Genomic DNA, 16,384 nt, shown 5'->3' on the forward strand with positions numbered 1-16,384 from the left:
TGCTGGTTCCAAAAACTGTACTCAGTATCCAGAGGAAGTGAGCCTTGGACTTTTGCCCCGTGACAGCCACTGCACCCTGCAGACAGATGGCCAACACCACTGATGAACCCCAACACCACTGCTTCTCAGCTAGGGCCTGGACATCACAAAGCATTCCCCAGTCACCAGGTGCAACCCTGGTGGGCTCAGAGGAAGACAATGACTCACTGCTTATTAGACTTTGTGGAGCGGCCTGTCTACCACCCTTCCATCGAGGCAGAGGAACAGACAGAAGCCCAAAATCAAGCATTAGCTACCTGAGGAGGGACTGAGAGTGGGGGACGGGTTGGGGCTGTAAGACCCTTCTGCCCCTGCGGGACAAGCCTGTCTTAGTGTGGCTGGTTGGAGGTAGGTCACAGCTGGGACAACCCAGTCCTTCAGAGCCTTGTGGCTCCAGGGAGTCTCTCTCCTCCTCCACCTGCTCTGTCTCTGTTCCTTCACTTTCGTGTCCCAAGGTCTTGGTCTGCAACACCATGCCTGTCTGCACCTCACAAGTGAGAAACACAAAACCAGTCTCACCAACAAGATGACACTGCTCAAGGACAAGGAGTCTTTTCTGTCTCCCCACCTCCCCGGGGCTGAATCAGTGAACAGGAGGCCAGGCGTCGTGTCTGCTGCGCTCTACACATTGAGGGGCTCAGCTTCCGTTCTGACTTGAGTCAGGGAAACCTTTAAAGCTCTGCAGTGCCAGGCTCCATGCTGCCCCAACCGGGGCAAAAGCCATTTCTCCATCGCCCCCAACTGTGGACGGGGCTGGCTCTTCCAGGTCCTTTCCTGCAATGACATTCCCTGATCCTGCTTCACACTGAAAACACAAATGCTCTGGAAGGGGGGTGATGCTGATACGCAGGTGGGGACTATGTCGCCCATCAGGGCAGTCTCTGGTGGCCCCATCTTCCTTTCCCCGTTTCTCATGCCTACACCTCACACCTAGCAGCAGCCCCCACAAGTCCTACTTAGCCCTGCTGAACTCCCCAGAGCTCAACACCAGAGCATCTGTAATCCCAGATACTTGAAAGGCTCAGGTAGGAAGATCACTTGGGCCCAGGGGTTCAAGGCTGCAGTGAGCTATGACTGTGCCACTGTACTCAGGATAGGTAACAAAACAAAACCCAATCTCTAAAAAATAAAAAATGAAAGAAAAGGCCATCCAGATTCTGATCTAAGAGGGAGGCAGAGGAAAACGTGACAAAGAGGATAAGTAAATGTGATGACAGGAGCAAGAGACTGTAGTGTTGACAGGAAGAGGCCACGAGCCAAGGAAGGCAGGTGGCCACTGGAGTCTGCAAGCAGTGGAGAGGGGATTCTCCGCCGGGACCTCAGGAAGAAGCTGCCCTGCCCACACCTGGACCTTAGCCAAGTGGTACTCATTTTGGACTCTCAACCTCCAGAGCCATCAGAGAACAAAGATGTGTTGTTTTAAGCCACTAAGTTTGTGGCAACTTGTTACAGTGGCCACAGGAAACAAACACACCTGCCATGTTGTATGCTGTGACCGGCACTTCCCACAAAGGAAGCCACCCTGGAGTTCGAGTCTGACACACTGAGGGCAGATGTTTGTGAGTGACTGGTCCGTGCCTGTGTGTGGGCTGGACCAGCCCTCAGGCCAGTACATGGCACAAGGTGAAGGACACCTCCTTCCTAAGGTTCCTGTGCTGCTGACCTGCATCTCTGAGATCCCACCAGTGCAACTGCTCCCTGGGTTCAGAGAGTTTTCCCCACCATAAAGAACATTTCCTTCCTGGCCAAAGAAAAGATTTTTCTCAAAAACAGTCTTGCAGAAGCCAGGAGAGGTTAAGACACTAACATACTACATTGCCTGCCACAAGTGGTGCCCTACGTGGATCAGCTCATCAGACTGTTTTTGGACATGACATATTTCCCAGGAATGCCCCAGGCAAAAGACATGGCCAGGCAGGTGGGGATCTGAGTAGGGGGCAGAGCAAGGGGATGCCTAAAAGGTGAGAGTGGAAGGGATGTGCCTCTGGGGGACTTTGCGGTCTGGCTCCATGCTGCCAGCCCTGTTTGTGCAAGTACGTGAGCACTGCACAAACACGTGAACACACTAGCACCAGCCACATGGCTTTGCTTTTTCAACCCTAAATATTTACTGTTGCAACTCCCATGAAATGACTTCTTTTTGACACTTCTTTCCCCGCTGCTACTTAATTAGTTTCCTAACCAACTATTCCAAGCTTTTCACTTTCTTAATACCTAAAGTCATTTCTCTCTGTGTGGGAGGGAGACGCCCAGTGCATTATCATGAGCCTTCACGCTGCAGGGCACCGTCACAGCTGCTGCAGAGAAGTCCACCCACAGCTCTGAAGATAGCCCAGCAAGGGTGCCAATCACAGCCCATCTTCCCAGCTGCCTCCCCAGTGTGGGGTGTGGGCCACAGAAACCCCTTCACCCTCACGACAGCTCTTGCCACTCCCATTACCTCCTCCCATCACCGAAAGAGCTGTGCACCTGGCAAAAGTCTGAACAGAGAGCACCTAAATGGACAACCAGGTGGAACCCCTCTTCAGCCCCTTGATAATTAATTGTGGGTGGCCAGCAGTCACTCCACTCAGGCAACACAGGGAAGGCAGAGAGAGAATGTGGGTATCTCATTATAGCCCTGAACACAGGCAGGCAGCTAATTCCTATTTTGTGTCCTTGACTCACCGCTTACGTAACAGGAAGGTAAGCGCATGGGACAGTCCTGATGAGACAGAAAGGCACTCACTGGGCACCTGAGGTCACCAAATCCTCTCAGTGCGGCCTGAAATTCAAAGAAGGGGGACTTTTGGGAGTGGCCTACCTGAAATCTTTACATCAGAAACTCAAGCAAGAAAGAGTTGGGGAGGACAGCTGCCTGATTCGCCAGCCAGCCAACATGCGCCCTGTCTACATGGGCAGACACCAGTGCTGCCTAGAGGCGCTCACCGTCCTGTAGAGGGAGATCCTCATGGAAGTTAAGTGCAAGGTGCTCCACATGCTCTGACAGGTGTCCTAGGGTTAGGAACACAGGGATGACTCACGTCTGGCCAGGGCCAACCTGTGTCTTCTCTTGGCTCTCCAGAATGACCCAGGGTGACCTGCAGAGCCCTCTCAGTACCTGCAGAGGTCCCTTCCTCTGATCCTCTTTGCCTGCTCACTCTGGCACGTTCTGCTTCAACTTCTTCCCTCTACAGGGCTCAGCCATCCACGTATGACTCCAACACTGGAGGTGCAGAACATCCAATACTGGAGGCACAGAACATTCAAACTGCCCCACACACTTCCCTCTCACTCTTTCCTTCCTCGAAGGGCAACTCCCAGGCTCTAAGTCGAGACAGGAGATCCAGGGACCCGGCTGCTTGTCCACATCTGTGGTTCAGTCACTCCCTCCCTCTCCCCCTGGCTGAGCTTCCTCACTACAAAATGGAAGGTCTGGATCAGGTCACAGTGGGAACCCCCAACTGTCACCCTCAGGAGTTGGCTGGTTTTGGTCCACACAGCCCCACGATTAACCATTGCTGGCTTCCATTCCCTGATTCTTTCAGTGTGGGAAATGTCACTTGGGCCTTTGGGCAGAGTTGCAAACAAGAAAACTCCCAAAGGCAGAACCTGCCCCTGCCTAACAGTTCTGGGTCCAAGAGTCTTACAAGACTGGGTCCCAAGCCCTTCCCGGACCTGTCATTAGCTCTCCTCCCCCAACCTCCCAACTATGACAAAAGGAAGGGAGAGGGCTTAAAGTTCAGCCTCCAGTTTCCAGAGAACATCCATCTCGAAGGTCCCACGGAGGTACAGAGAATGCTCTGACCTCTACGTGCTCCACTCTAATGGGTGAACTTTCATGAGTCACCGTAAATTACACTTCAGGGAAAAAGAGTGGGTGTCACTTGTCAGCAAACAGCTCTGAGCTTCCCTTATGACCCCCACCCTCCACTTTCACAGCACTTAGGAAGCGTTTCCATCCCACCTGGGTTCACCTGCACCCGGACCTGGCTCACTCACCTTTAGTGTTTCAAAATAACTTAAATCTGGCCACAGGTGCTCTAAGGCGAAGTGGCCTACAGGAAGCTCAGTCGAGCAGGGCCCTCCCTGCCCCACTTATTATCCAACCAACTCCCTGCTGCTGAAAGAGCATCACACAGACTCCACCGCACTGGTTCAGACCTCATCCTCCAGCCAAGAATCTACCTTCATTAAGGAATTCATTGCTACAAATAGGCAACATCTCAATTGTCATGACCAAATCAAGATGGGATGGGGACTCATCTAAGGCTCTGTGTCCAGAAAAGTCAAGTGGGGTGGAGGGCAGGGGTAAAAAAACCTCAACACCCTGGAAGAACCTTCTCAACACCCCTGGCTTGTCCTCAATTTCTGGAATCTCGTGGCCATGCCAGCCCTGAAAGCCAATGGACTGTGGTCCGGGCCCAGCCGCTTCTCCTTGTGAACACAAGCCTCCGTGTGCCTGAGAGTTCACCTATAAACATGGGCACTGCTCATTTCACCAGTCACCATTGGCAAAGGGCTTGAAGACACTGACTACTTTGAGAAATCTTTAAAAAATAAATTTATTCATTTGGAAAAACAATCAAATGATTGCACAAGAAGAGGTGCCTTTCCTGAACAGGTCTGTGATCTGGGCCTCTGGGCACCTGGATAATTCCGCAGAGAAGGAGGTTAGTCTGGTCTGGTCAGTGTGTATTACTTTTTTATTGAGACAGAGTCTCACTCTGTTGCCCAGGCTGGAGTGCAGTGGTGTGATCTCAGCTCACTGCAAGCTCCACCTCCCGGGATCATGCCACTCTCCTGCCTCAGCCTCTCAAGTAGGTGGGACTACAGGCACCCACCACCATGCCTGGCTAATTTTTTTGTATTTTTAGTAGAGATGGGGTTTCACCGTGTTAGCTAGATGGTCTCGATCTCCTGACCTCGTGATCTGCTTGCCTAGGCCTCCCAAAGTGCTGGGATTACAGACGTGAGCCACCGCGCCCAGCCGTCAGTGTGTATTCTTTTCTGCAGCTCCCAGGGGCAGGGGTTGTTGATGAGGGAGGGGTCAGAAATATTCCAAAACTTCAAATAAAGCAGCACCTGACTGTATACATTTTAAAACTTGTATTAAGACTCCATGCAGAATTCCACTTAAAGACCGAAGTCTCTCAACCAAAAGTCTGAAAGCACCTAGGGACCCCGGGGGAATGCGACACATGGGGAGGGCCTGGGGGGCTGCCTCCCCCATTAACAGCCCCTCATACCTTGCTCATAGGGCTCATGTAAAGATGAAAACACATCCGAGTCCAAAGTTGTTTTTTAAAATGATCTGATTCTGAAAGCACACAGCACAGAAATAGAAATGAGCAGCTGAGCAGAGGAGGGAAGAACGCAGGGCTTCCTGTGGTCCGAATAGCCCAGGAGGTACCTACACAGGGAGGGAGGGCCTGGGTGACCCCATAGTTACTGACCCCACCCCAACAAGCCCTCCCTAAGGTACTCGGGCTCCACGCACCACACAACAGGACCTGCCTCCTTCCCCTTGTGACCAGGACCTCAGCACAAAGGCCAAGGCAAGGCTGAAACATGACAGATTTAAAGCTAAACCTGAAAGTATAAGACTGACCCATAAAACATCTTCCCTGGTTCCCTGTCTTGCCCCTTCCTGTCCTTTTAAACATGAAGGGTCTCCAGGCCTGAGGAAGCTTCTCTGCCCCTCAGACAGTTACAGGCTCTATGTTCTTATTGTTCTGATTTCTGTAAATCTCCCTGAATATATATTCATATGCCCATGTAGCAAAAAAGGCAGGTGGACCCTACAGGGTTGCAGGCCTGCAGCTAGCTTGGTTCAATGGCATTAATAAAGACACAGGTCAGCTACTGTAGTTGGGTCAGTCTGCAGCAACAGACAAGCCAGAGGGTCAGGAAGGACACTGAGAGCCCTGCCTGGCCTCCAGCAAGCCCTATTTCCCACCCGCAAGAGGCAGCAGGTGCTGCTGGAGCAGCCTCTCTGAATGTGAGGGACAAGATCACTTGGTGAAGGAAAGACACCATCCCTCTCTCAGCAGGAGTCTGCCTTGCCTACTCTGTCACTCATTAGTTGAGCCACCTCACGATCTCTCTGGGCCTCAGTCTTTTCAACTGTGAAATGGACATGGAATCTACCATTGTGAGAAGTAGGATAGAGAATGGGCAGAAAGTGCCAGCAAGGAGCCCTGGCCAGGCACATGGCTCCTCCCAAATCTCTGTGATGAGCGGGAAGGCAGCCAAGTGCCACCTCTCTCCTCCCAGACTTCTCTGCCTCCCCAACCACCCACCGCCTTTAAGAGCCTACACATCACGGTTCTGCTAGGGATTTAGTCTGCATGTGTTCATGTGGGTCCTGAAAGGTATGAGCTTCACCACAGAAGAGGCCTTCTATGGCCTAGTGTCCTCTCAACTGCTCTGTTATGGACACAGCAGCCACTATGGTTCCCAAACAATCAGATGCCCAGGAGGTGCCTCAGCACCAAGGAGGAGCAGATGGTTCCTCTCGCCTGCCTGGGAAAGCTCTGAGCTAGAGGAAACAAAGTCAGAGCTTGAAGCAGCAGTTCTCAAATGGAATGGTTAGAAATCACATGGACTCTGGGAGGCCGAGGCGGGCAGATCACGAGGTCAGGAGATTGAGACCATCCTGGCTAACACGATGAAACCCTGTCTCTACTAAAAATACAAAAAATTAGCCGGGCATGGTGGCGCAGGCCTGTAGTTGCAGCTACTCGGGAGGCTGAGGCAGGAGAATCACTTGAACCCGGGAGACAGACGTTGCAGTAAGCCAAGATCACGCCACTGTACTCTGGCCTGGCGACAGAGTGAGACTCCATCTCAAAAACAAACAAACAAAAACAAAAACAAAAAACACGTAAAGTGGTTATTTAAACTGATTTCCCAGCCTCGCCCTGCAGATTCTGATGCAGGGCAACATCTGCAAAAAAATGGCTGAGGGAGCAACGGGAACTGGGCGATCAGCTGCAGAAAAGGGAGAGAAACCTCAAATGATAGATCCTAAAGACAGCAGGGCTCAGCGGTAATGCCCCTCCTCCTAGGCTCTCACAGGCCCAGGCAACGTTGGGCTGCTCATGGCTTTACCACCACCAAAAGTCGCAGAAATTTGTCAAAAGTGAGGTGAGCAGAGGTCCCAAGAACAAGGCAACCTCCTGTACACTCTCCTATAGGAAGCAAACTCAAAATAAGCCAGAATCCTAACCTGTCTGCACTTGGAGTGCTCTGAAGATCCTTTGGACCAAGCCTATTTACTTTATACACAAGTACGCAGGCACCCTAAATTAATTTCTCAGGCTGGAACTTCACATCTTATGGGACTGACAAACTCCCAGGTTGCCCCTGAAAAAGGCACATATCCAAGAGCTAAAAGTGTTTTCTCTACTATGTCTGAGGATGTGAGCTGAGCTATGAGTCCTCAGCATGGCCCCTACACAGTCAGGCAGCTCTCATCTCTCGCGACACTCAAGGACTCTCCAGGCTAGGATGGAGCAGAGCTCCACACCATGGAGGCCGGCCCTCAGCACCATGCCTGCCACAGGTGGCCTCAGTCTCTCCATGGCTTCCATGTGTGAGAGGCTCGGGGTCAGCAGACATGGTCCAAGATCATCAGACTTACCATAATCAGGAGGAAGGAAATTCTGACACCAACCAGGATGATCTTTCAGGACCTTATGCTGAGTGAAATATGCCAGTCACAAAGGACAAACACTGCATGATCCCATTTATGTGAGGTGCTGGAGGAGTCAAATTCATAGAGACAGAGAGTAGCATGGGGGTTTCCAGGGGCTGGGGAAAGGAGTTATAGTTCAATGGGTGCACAGTTCAGTTAGCAAGTTGAAAAGGGTTCCGGATGGCTGGGCACGGTGGCTCACGCCTGTAATCCCAGCACTTTGGGAGGCAGAGGCGGGCGGATCACGAGGTCAGGAGATCGAGACCATCCTGGCTAACATGGTGAAACCCCGTGTCTACTAAAAATACAAAAAATTAGCTGGGCGTGGTGGTGGGCGCCTGTAGTCCCAGCTACTCGGGAGGCTGAGGCAAGAGAATGGCGTGAACCCGGGAGGCGGAGCTTGCAGTGAGCCAAGATTGCACCACTGCACTCCACCCTGGGCGACAGAGCGAGACTGTCTCAAAAAAAGAAAAAAAAAAAAAAAAAAAAAAAAAGAAAAGGGTCCTGGAGAGAGACAGTGGTGGTAGTTGTGCAACAATGTGAATGTACTTAATGCCACTGAACTACACACTTAAAAACGGTTAAGATGGTGAATTTCCTGTGTACTTACCACAGTTAAAAACATTCGAACAGGCCGGGCACGTTGGCTCACGCCTGTAATGCCAGCACTTTGGGAGGCTGAGGCGGGTGGATCACCTGAGGTCCGGCGTTCGAGACCAGCCTGTCCAGCATGGAGAAACCCCATTTCTACTAAAAATACAAAATTAGCTGGGCGTGGTGGTGCATGCCTGTAATACCAGCTACTCCGGAGGCTGAGGCAGGATAATGGCTTGAACCTGGGAGTCAGAGGTTGCTGTGAGCCAAGATTGCACCATTGCACTACAGCCTGGGCAATGAGAGCGAAACTCCGTCTCAAAAAAAAAAAAAAAAAAATCAAACAAAGCATTTGATCGGCTTTTTGCCTTGGAGAGCAGGCCCGTGAGAATCCCAAAGCCTCATGGCCTGGCCTGCTCCACCCCAAGCTCCTGGCGCTCCCACTCTCCTTCTAGACCTGGAGCTCCTCCAGAGAGCCTTCTAGTTGATGTCTGGTGACATCCACACCTCAGCTCAACATCAGTCCCCAAAAACTCAGTGACAGAATTAGGTAAAATCATGGGCAGCACTTTACAGGCAGAGAAACAAAGGCAGAGGACAGAAGCAGCAATCTGGGTGTCTAGATTGTTGCTCTGTCCACTCTTGAAAAACCAGGGGCCCAGCCAAATCTCTCAGGCTCTCACTTGTCTGTGAGGCTGCCCGGACCCCACCTCACCTCAGCCTGCGCTTGAGAAATTTCTTTTCCTTTTTCGGGAAATTTGCCTCTGCTCCACACCCACCAGTTACAGGGTACGTGGGTGTATCGAGAAAGAAATTTCCCAAAAAAGGAAAAGAGATTCCCCAAAGTTAGTCCCATCTCAGGGCTGCCTGGAGAGGCAATGGTCAGCCTCCGGAACTGGATGAAGTCCAGCAGCCCTAGCCCCAGCAGAAGTCCCCGAGCAGAAAGGGCTTCCTGAAGCCACTGTCCCCAGATCCAGGGACTGCTGCTACCTTCCTCCCCCTCCTGCACGCTGTGACCTCCTGATGTCCACCTTCCTCTCCAGGTCCCAACCCAGTGGGGCTGAGGTAACCGAATTTTCCCCATCCCAGTTCTCTGGAGCTCTTGGGAGGTTTTCTCCCTTCTGCTGAATAATCCCTAAAGGTCACTACATCCCTAATCTCCCTCTGAGGAACACCCCTTATCCTATCTTCTCTCTTTTCCTACCCGCTCTGTCTTAAGGTTTTCAAGCTGGGAGCAGAAATTATGCAGCAAGGCATTTACAAAGTTGCTAGTTCAACTCCACAAATACTTACAAAACACCTGGCTAGATTTGTGCTGCCCAAATCCCATGCTAGACAATGGGGAGACACATCAAGAATTATCATGGGCCCAACAACGACAACAAGTCAGTCTAGTTGGCAAGATAACACTCAAACAAATGAAATCAAATGGTAACATCATATAAAAGTCACTAACAATTCGAAATAGATGCTGATTGAGTGTGGAAGGCACAGACCAGCCATAAAATGCTACAGTTTATTATATGAGCCTGGGAGGGACAGAGGTAGCCATGGGCTGCTTAGAACTGCTGCTTTTGGAGACAAATGCCCAGGTAGGGATTGCTTTGCAACATCACAGTCTGAGGGCACCACGCAGGGAGTGCCACCTATGTGCTCCCTGGTACACACACACACAAGCAGTTCTGCAGGCCCTGTGGTTGCCTGGTGTGCAGGGGCACCCCACAGACCTCTCTAGATCAGAAACAGGCCCACCCCATTCCACGACTGGCAGTGCACCATCACCCCCCTCACTCCCAGGAGATCTGACAGGTGAGTCCTGTGCTGTTTAAGAGCAGAGCTAATAGCAAATCCCATTTACATTTTCATTTTTAAAAATAAATAATAATTTAAATAAACCCCTGTTGAAATTGCTCAGTTTCTTGGCCTTGGCACTGTTGACATTTTGGGCTGGAGCCTTCCTTGTTCTCGGGGGCTGTTCTGTGGAAGAGATTCAGTAGCATCCCTGGCCTCCACGCACTAGATGCCAGCAGCATCCCTGCCCCAGGTGTGACAATCAAGGACGACTCCAGACATGGCCAGTGGCCCTGGGAGGCACGATGCTGAGGACCACTGGTCTATTTCCAGGCACTCACAAAGGAAGCTTCCAGCTTGGCTGGAGTTCACCCACACATGAGCCTGCCTGAAATGGAGTTTTCCTGCTCCAGGTCTCAGGATCCTGCCAGCCTGTTTGGGGTGGGACTCTCAGCTCAGGGCGGTTGACCATTAAGCTGGAGCTCCTGGGCTACAGGCTGTCTGCTCACCCTGGGGAGTGGCTCTGAGGAGCAAACCCTGATGCAGAGCACTCACTGGGTGCTAGAGAAATCCCTCCAGCCTCTGCCTCCTCCCACCTGGATTCTACCCCAAGTGCCTCCTTGCAACCTTCCCCTGTGATCTTCCTGATACAACAGGGAAACCCCTCCACAGCCTCGGCTGGGCAAAGCAGTATTTACTGATAGGCTCACTGGGTCAATCTGATGGGCTCACTGGGTCTATCCAGCTCCCAGGTCACCTGCCAGAAAGCAGCCCATGGCCCAAAACTCCCAGCTCTGGGCCTGCCCCCATGCCCTCTCTCAGTCCAAGTTTTCCCTGGGGCTTCTTTCTTTCCCCACATCCCTGGCACAGTCCCACCTCTGCCTGAGCACTCCATGAAATAATACGCAACTCATATCCAGGTTGCTGGGAGACCACAGTGCACTGTGAAGCATCGGTACTCCTGGCTAGGTGGCCTCAATTATCCAGAAGCCACGCCTGGGAGGCAGCATGTGCTCTGCACTTGTGCCAGCACCAAGGCGTCCCCAGAAGCTACCCTCTTTGTGCTTGTGCAACTGAGCCAGGGGGAATAATGGATTTTGCCGGACTTTAGTTAGACCTAAAGAAAGATTTCCTGACCAAAATTATCAGTCCCCAAGGAAACAGTGCAGGGACCTTTGTTTTTTTGGGATGGTTCATGACCCAGCCCAGCCTGAATGTAATCCAGTGACCTCTTGAGGCTCCTCTGATGCTGTTAAGTCAATTGCAGGACTTAGCCAGTCAGCCAGCCACAGGGAGGCAAGGTAAACCTCACAGCTGCAGGAACCCAGCTCTGACCCCAGGGCTACTCCCTGTGTAAGGGCTAAGCCAGGAGAACACAAAGTGTGAAGTCTAATCCTCCAGGTCTGCTTTCTTGCCTCTAAGGAACAGAGTGTCCAAATGTTTTGTCTCCCTGCTCCTACTTCCAGCCAAGTCCACAATCAGTGCTCACCTCTAATACACTACCCTGGAGCACAGACGTTCCCACAGCAAAAACCCCCTATGCTCTAATCATGATGTACAAATATGCTCACCGGAAAGAATGAAAAGGAAGACAATTCTTTTTAAGAAGGAACCAGTGAGGTGACAGTTGATACAGGACTATGGTACCATCCTCTTAATTCACCCCAGAAACAAAAGTAGAAAAAGTATCACATCACAAAGGTTAGGACTCCAGTACAAACACACCCACTTCTGGCCTTTGCACATGTGAGCTGTAATGACCACCCAAAAATCCCAGGCACCCCCACCACACCCTGCCACAGTCTGGAAGGTCCCTCTAGGGACAGTTACCTCCACTCATACTTGCAGAGTCTGTCTCGCCCCTGCAGCAAAGAAACAAACTCTGGGTAGGATAGGCAGGGGCTGCCTATTTTACATAGTGAGACTAGGCTTTCCAGGACAGCCCCAATTTTAGAATGCTGCACATATGTGCAGCACACAAACATTCACCCACCAAGTGGAACTGGAAAAGGCGATCAAATCTCCCATCTTCAACCCTTTACAAAGTTTGGAATGCAGTCCTACTTTAGATTAATTAGGAGAGACTAATCTCCTTTAGAGAAAAAGTCAGGAGATAAAATGGGTGGAAAAAGAAAAGCCAGAAATTCCACCTAGTTAATTTTCAGGTTTGGCCTCTGGGGCAAGAGCAGCAAACACTCATCCAGCCCAGGAAGCAGCTGGAAAACCAGGGAGGTGGGGAGCAGGAAGGAGCCTGTCTGCCTGGTTTAGTGACCAGAAGAACGCTGACCTTGTGACCAGGAAGCCTCTGAAGTCAGCTCAGAAAACTAAGCCAAGCTCAAATGAGACAAGCAAAACCAATTACAGTCGCAGAACTGACAGGCAACCCCAGGACTAGGTGTGTGAGCACATGCCAGCCCCAGGGCCAGCCCCCGCCCCACGCCCACAGGTCCACAGCACATGCCAGCCCCAGGGCCAGCCCCCGCCCCACGCCCACAGGTCCACAGCCTGCACACATGATCCAGGACTTTTGCCCTTGCTTTTCCCTAACCAGGAGTGCTCCGGCGAAGTCCACACTATTAGCCTTGAACAGAAATGACTTCCTCCCTCACTTCTTCGTCTCACTCAAGACCACAGAAGATGACGCTTCAAACCAAATGTCTGGGTTTTTAAAGCTGTCTCCAGCAGGTGCCACAAGTTCTTCAAAACATTCCACACTCCCAAACAGACACAAGCAGGAGCACATGGCTGCTGTGCTCTCACACGACAACGTAAGGGCACTGTAATGGAGGGACTTGGTGAAGGCTGGGGACAGGGAGTGGGCAAGGATAACACTTACCATCTCATCCAGGGCGTAGCGCAAGAGGCCGTGCTCGTAAAGGATGAAGAAACGTCGCTGCCATTTCTGCAACGGAGCACAAGGTAGGTGGTTAGGAGGATCTGGGTCCTGGCCCCAGAGCTTGGCTTCTGGAGTTCCCATGTCTGACAAGTCCATATCTAAGGAAGGTGACTCCACAGATTCCACTTCTGGGGCAGGTGGCAGGAAAAGAGGGACCCGAGGCATAAGAATGTTGATTCATCAGCCAGGACTGGGCTGGGAGACAGGCCCAAATCACATGAGTGATTGAGGCTTAATAAGAAGTCTTTTTTTTTAACACTTGGAAGCTCCTCAGGAGCAGAAACAATGTGTGGTTACCTTTTTGTATTCCTGATGGTGCTCAGCACAGGATGCATCACATGACATGTGTCAATATTTATTTGATGAATGATCTGACATGGCGTGGAATAATCCAGGAATGCCAAGGCATGGATTCACCACTTCTGAAAAAACCTGGGAAACTGCTACAAAAGGGGTTGTTCTGAGGATCCACTGGCAAAGAGGAGGCACAAAAACAGCCAGGCTCCAGAATTCACTGAGGTGAAATGAGCCAATGAAAATCAAAACAGAGGAGCAGCAAGACCAGTGGAAATAACTCCAATATCTAAGGAGTGACCAACTGGCACAGAGCATCCCCCGCTCTACTCTCCATCCAAAAGCCAGACCACTGGGAAGTGCCCACAGTGGTCAGATGCCATCAGGAGCTGAAATGAAATGGACTATGTGGTGTATGTCTTCCTTTGTGTGGGGAGAAGGGCCTTGTCCATAATGCGAGTCTGCTGGCCCAGGTCGTGAATGACAGGCACAGCTCCCAGCCCCAAATCATCACAAGGGTCCATGACCTGTTTTCAATATTTCAACAAGCCCAATCCAGCCTGGGCAGCATGGTGAAACCCCGTCTCTACAAAAAATACAAAAATTAGCTAGGCATGGTGATGCATGCCTATAGCCCCAGCTACTCAGGAGGCTGAGGTAAGAGGATCACATGAACCTGAGAGGTCGAGACTGCATTGAATTGAGATCATACCACTGCACTCCAGCCTGGGTGACAGAACAAGACTCTGCCTCAAAAAAGAAAAAAAGCAAAGCAAAGCAAAGAGCCCAACAATACTCAGAGTTTAACTGGCAGTGAGGCCACATGAACTGACTATAAAAGCACATCTCTCTGCTTTGGGCCAGGGTTATCATTTATAATAATGACTCCTGTCAGAGGCTGGAAATGGCAATTTTGTACAATCTTGATATAAAATAGGAAAGGGAACTACTCCCTGGAAACTGCAGTCCAGCTAGACCAGTGATTCCTGAGTCCTCCCGTCTGGGTGGCATGAACAGGGACTCAAAGGGCCTTGCAAAGAGGCCTTGTAGAGGGCTGGTCTATGCTGGGTGTGTAGAGGAGGCACCTGAACATGTTTCCCAGGAACATTTCCAAGGGCCTTATGTGCTGCCTTTGAAATCAAAACCCATTCCAGAAGGAATCCCAAAGAACAGAGACACAATGCAAGGCCCGTGGGACCTGAATACACAGCCCAAGGCCCCTACTCCAAAGTGTAATACTCAGGGTGGGGAAAGGGTGAGCAACAGAAACTAAGAAGAAGAGGAAAGGGAGTTTCCGGGGATGGAGGGGGCTGAGTGGAAGCAATTTATAGGGTGCGAGCGGCAGCACTGTAAGAAAGTTTGTGAGGAAGGAGAGTTTTGTAACTGGAGTCAAATACAGAAGGGCTTCCTGGCAGAGAAACAAACCACAGGTCAAGCCAATGATGGTCCCAGCTCTAGTGGGGCCCTGCCCTGGGCAATGCACATTTTACTAAGAGGTAAGCCAAGGCCTCTGGGCCCCCAACCCTTCACTAGTACTAGTGTGCTAAACCCCTGGCTCAGGAGGAAGGGAGGTGCTACAGGGGCAGGCCTTGGCATGGAAGGAATTGGGAGCTGCTTGGTATAATGCAAACCTTTAACTGCTCTTTTGCCTCTTCCATTTGACTTCCTAGAGTCAAGCTGACCCACAAAACAGGCAACACCCACATGAGAACTCCTCATTCTGAAGGGAGCACTACACATAACTATGTATAATTGAGACCTTTTCTGTACAATGTACAAGTGCGCCAAATGGGGGAGCCCTGCCAGTCCTCCTATCCCAGGATCCACTGTTCAACTCTCCATCTCCCTCTTCCACTCCGCCAGTTCACCCTTAGATGGGTCCCTTCTCTGGTTCCTCCCACCCTGAGAGTTGGCTCTGATGCCCTTACCCGAGACCGGTGCACTGGGTTGTCAAAGTCGGTCCCATCTGGAGCCAGGAGCAGCCAACCGCCATAAATGGGTTTTGCCTAGAGGAGAAAAAAGAGGGCAGGTCACCAGCAGCCTTCAACCCAGAAGAGAGAACAGGTCAAGCTAACAGCAAGCACTCTCGCTGGAAACAGACGTTGCCTCTGCTCTGCAGAGGTCATGACACCTATTCCCACTGCGGTGTGTGTGCAGCTGCTTGAGAGTCAGAGGCTGGCGGGGATTCTGCAGCATCCGGGGTGGAGAGCATACAGGCCCTGGCAGGAGTGTGAGAACCTGGAGAGTACAGGATCCCCTAAGACATGCTGTCTCCTGCAAGTTACTGATCAAGCCACCAAGATCAGGAAAAAATGACATGTTATTCAGCAAATATGTGAGTGTCAGTGTGTGTCAGGTGTCAGGAAACAGGACATGAACAACACAGTCAAAAAGCCTCATCCTGAAGATACAAAACAGGGCCTGGAGAAGAGACTGCATTCGTGATCAAAGCCAGTTCTGGCCAAAGAATCATCAACTGACTGGCTGTGTGACTGCATGCAGAAACCCTTTAAGTTCAAACTCTCCCATTTGAAAAGTGAGAGCGATGACAATTCTACCTAAACCTCATGACTCTGATGTGAGGATTGATGAGATAATGCAATCAGTAAAACCCAGCACAGGGATGTAAAATGGTGCTGCCACCTTGGAAAAGTCTGGCAGTTCCTCAGAAAGTTAAAGGCAGAGTTACCCTAGGGCCCAGCAATTTCACCCCTATGTATACACACCCAAGAAAATGGAAAACAGGGGCTCAAATAAAAACTTGCACATGAATGTTCATAGCAGTATTATTCACACCTGCCAAAAGGTCATAACAGCCCAAATATCCATGGACAGATGAATGGATGAACAAAGTGTGATGGATCCACACAAGGGAACATTATTCAGCCAGAAAAAGGAATGAAGCACTAACATACACCACAACACTGAGGAACCCCGAAAACATGATGCTAAGTCAAAGAAGCCAGGCACAAAAGCCCACCTATTACAGAATTCCACTTATGCAAACGGTCTAGAATAGGCAAATCCACAGCACAGAAAGCAGATTAGTGGTCGCCAGGGACTGGAGGAAAGGAAATAAGGACAGACAGCTA

At 50.9% G+C, this 16,384-nt stretch overlaps 1 protein-coding gene across 6 annotated transcripts in view; it reads right to left on the bottom strand.

Moving 5' to 3' along the window:
• MPRIP (myosin phosphatase Rho interacting protein) overlaps window positions 1-16,384 on the bottom strand; it is a 146,069-nt gene that overhangs the window by 94,607 nt on the left and 35,078 nt on the right. For all 6 annotated transcript variants that reach the window (XM_030827816.1, XM_030827817.1, XM_030827812.1 and 3 more), the window contains exons 2-3: window positions 15,221-15,298; window positions 12,939-13,004 (exon numbers count right to left, since the gene is read on the bottom strand). In XM_030827816.1, coding sequence (XP_030683676.1) covers window positions 12,939-13,004; window positions 15,221-15,298 — 144 coding nt within the window. The remainder of the gene's footprint in view (window positions 1-12,938; window positions 13,005-15,220; window positions 15,299-16,384) is intronic.

This window comes from Nomascus leucogenys, chromosome 14, assembly GCF_006542625.1.
Source record: "Nomascus leucogenys isolate Asia chromosome 14, Asia_NLE_v1, whole genome shotgun sequence".
Classification (NCBI taxonomy): Eukaryota; Metazoa; Chordata; class Mammalia; order Primates; family Hylobatidae; genus Nomascus; species Nomascus leucogenys.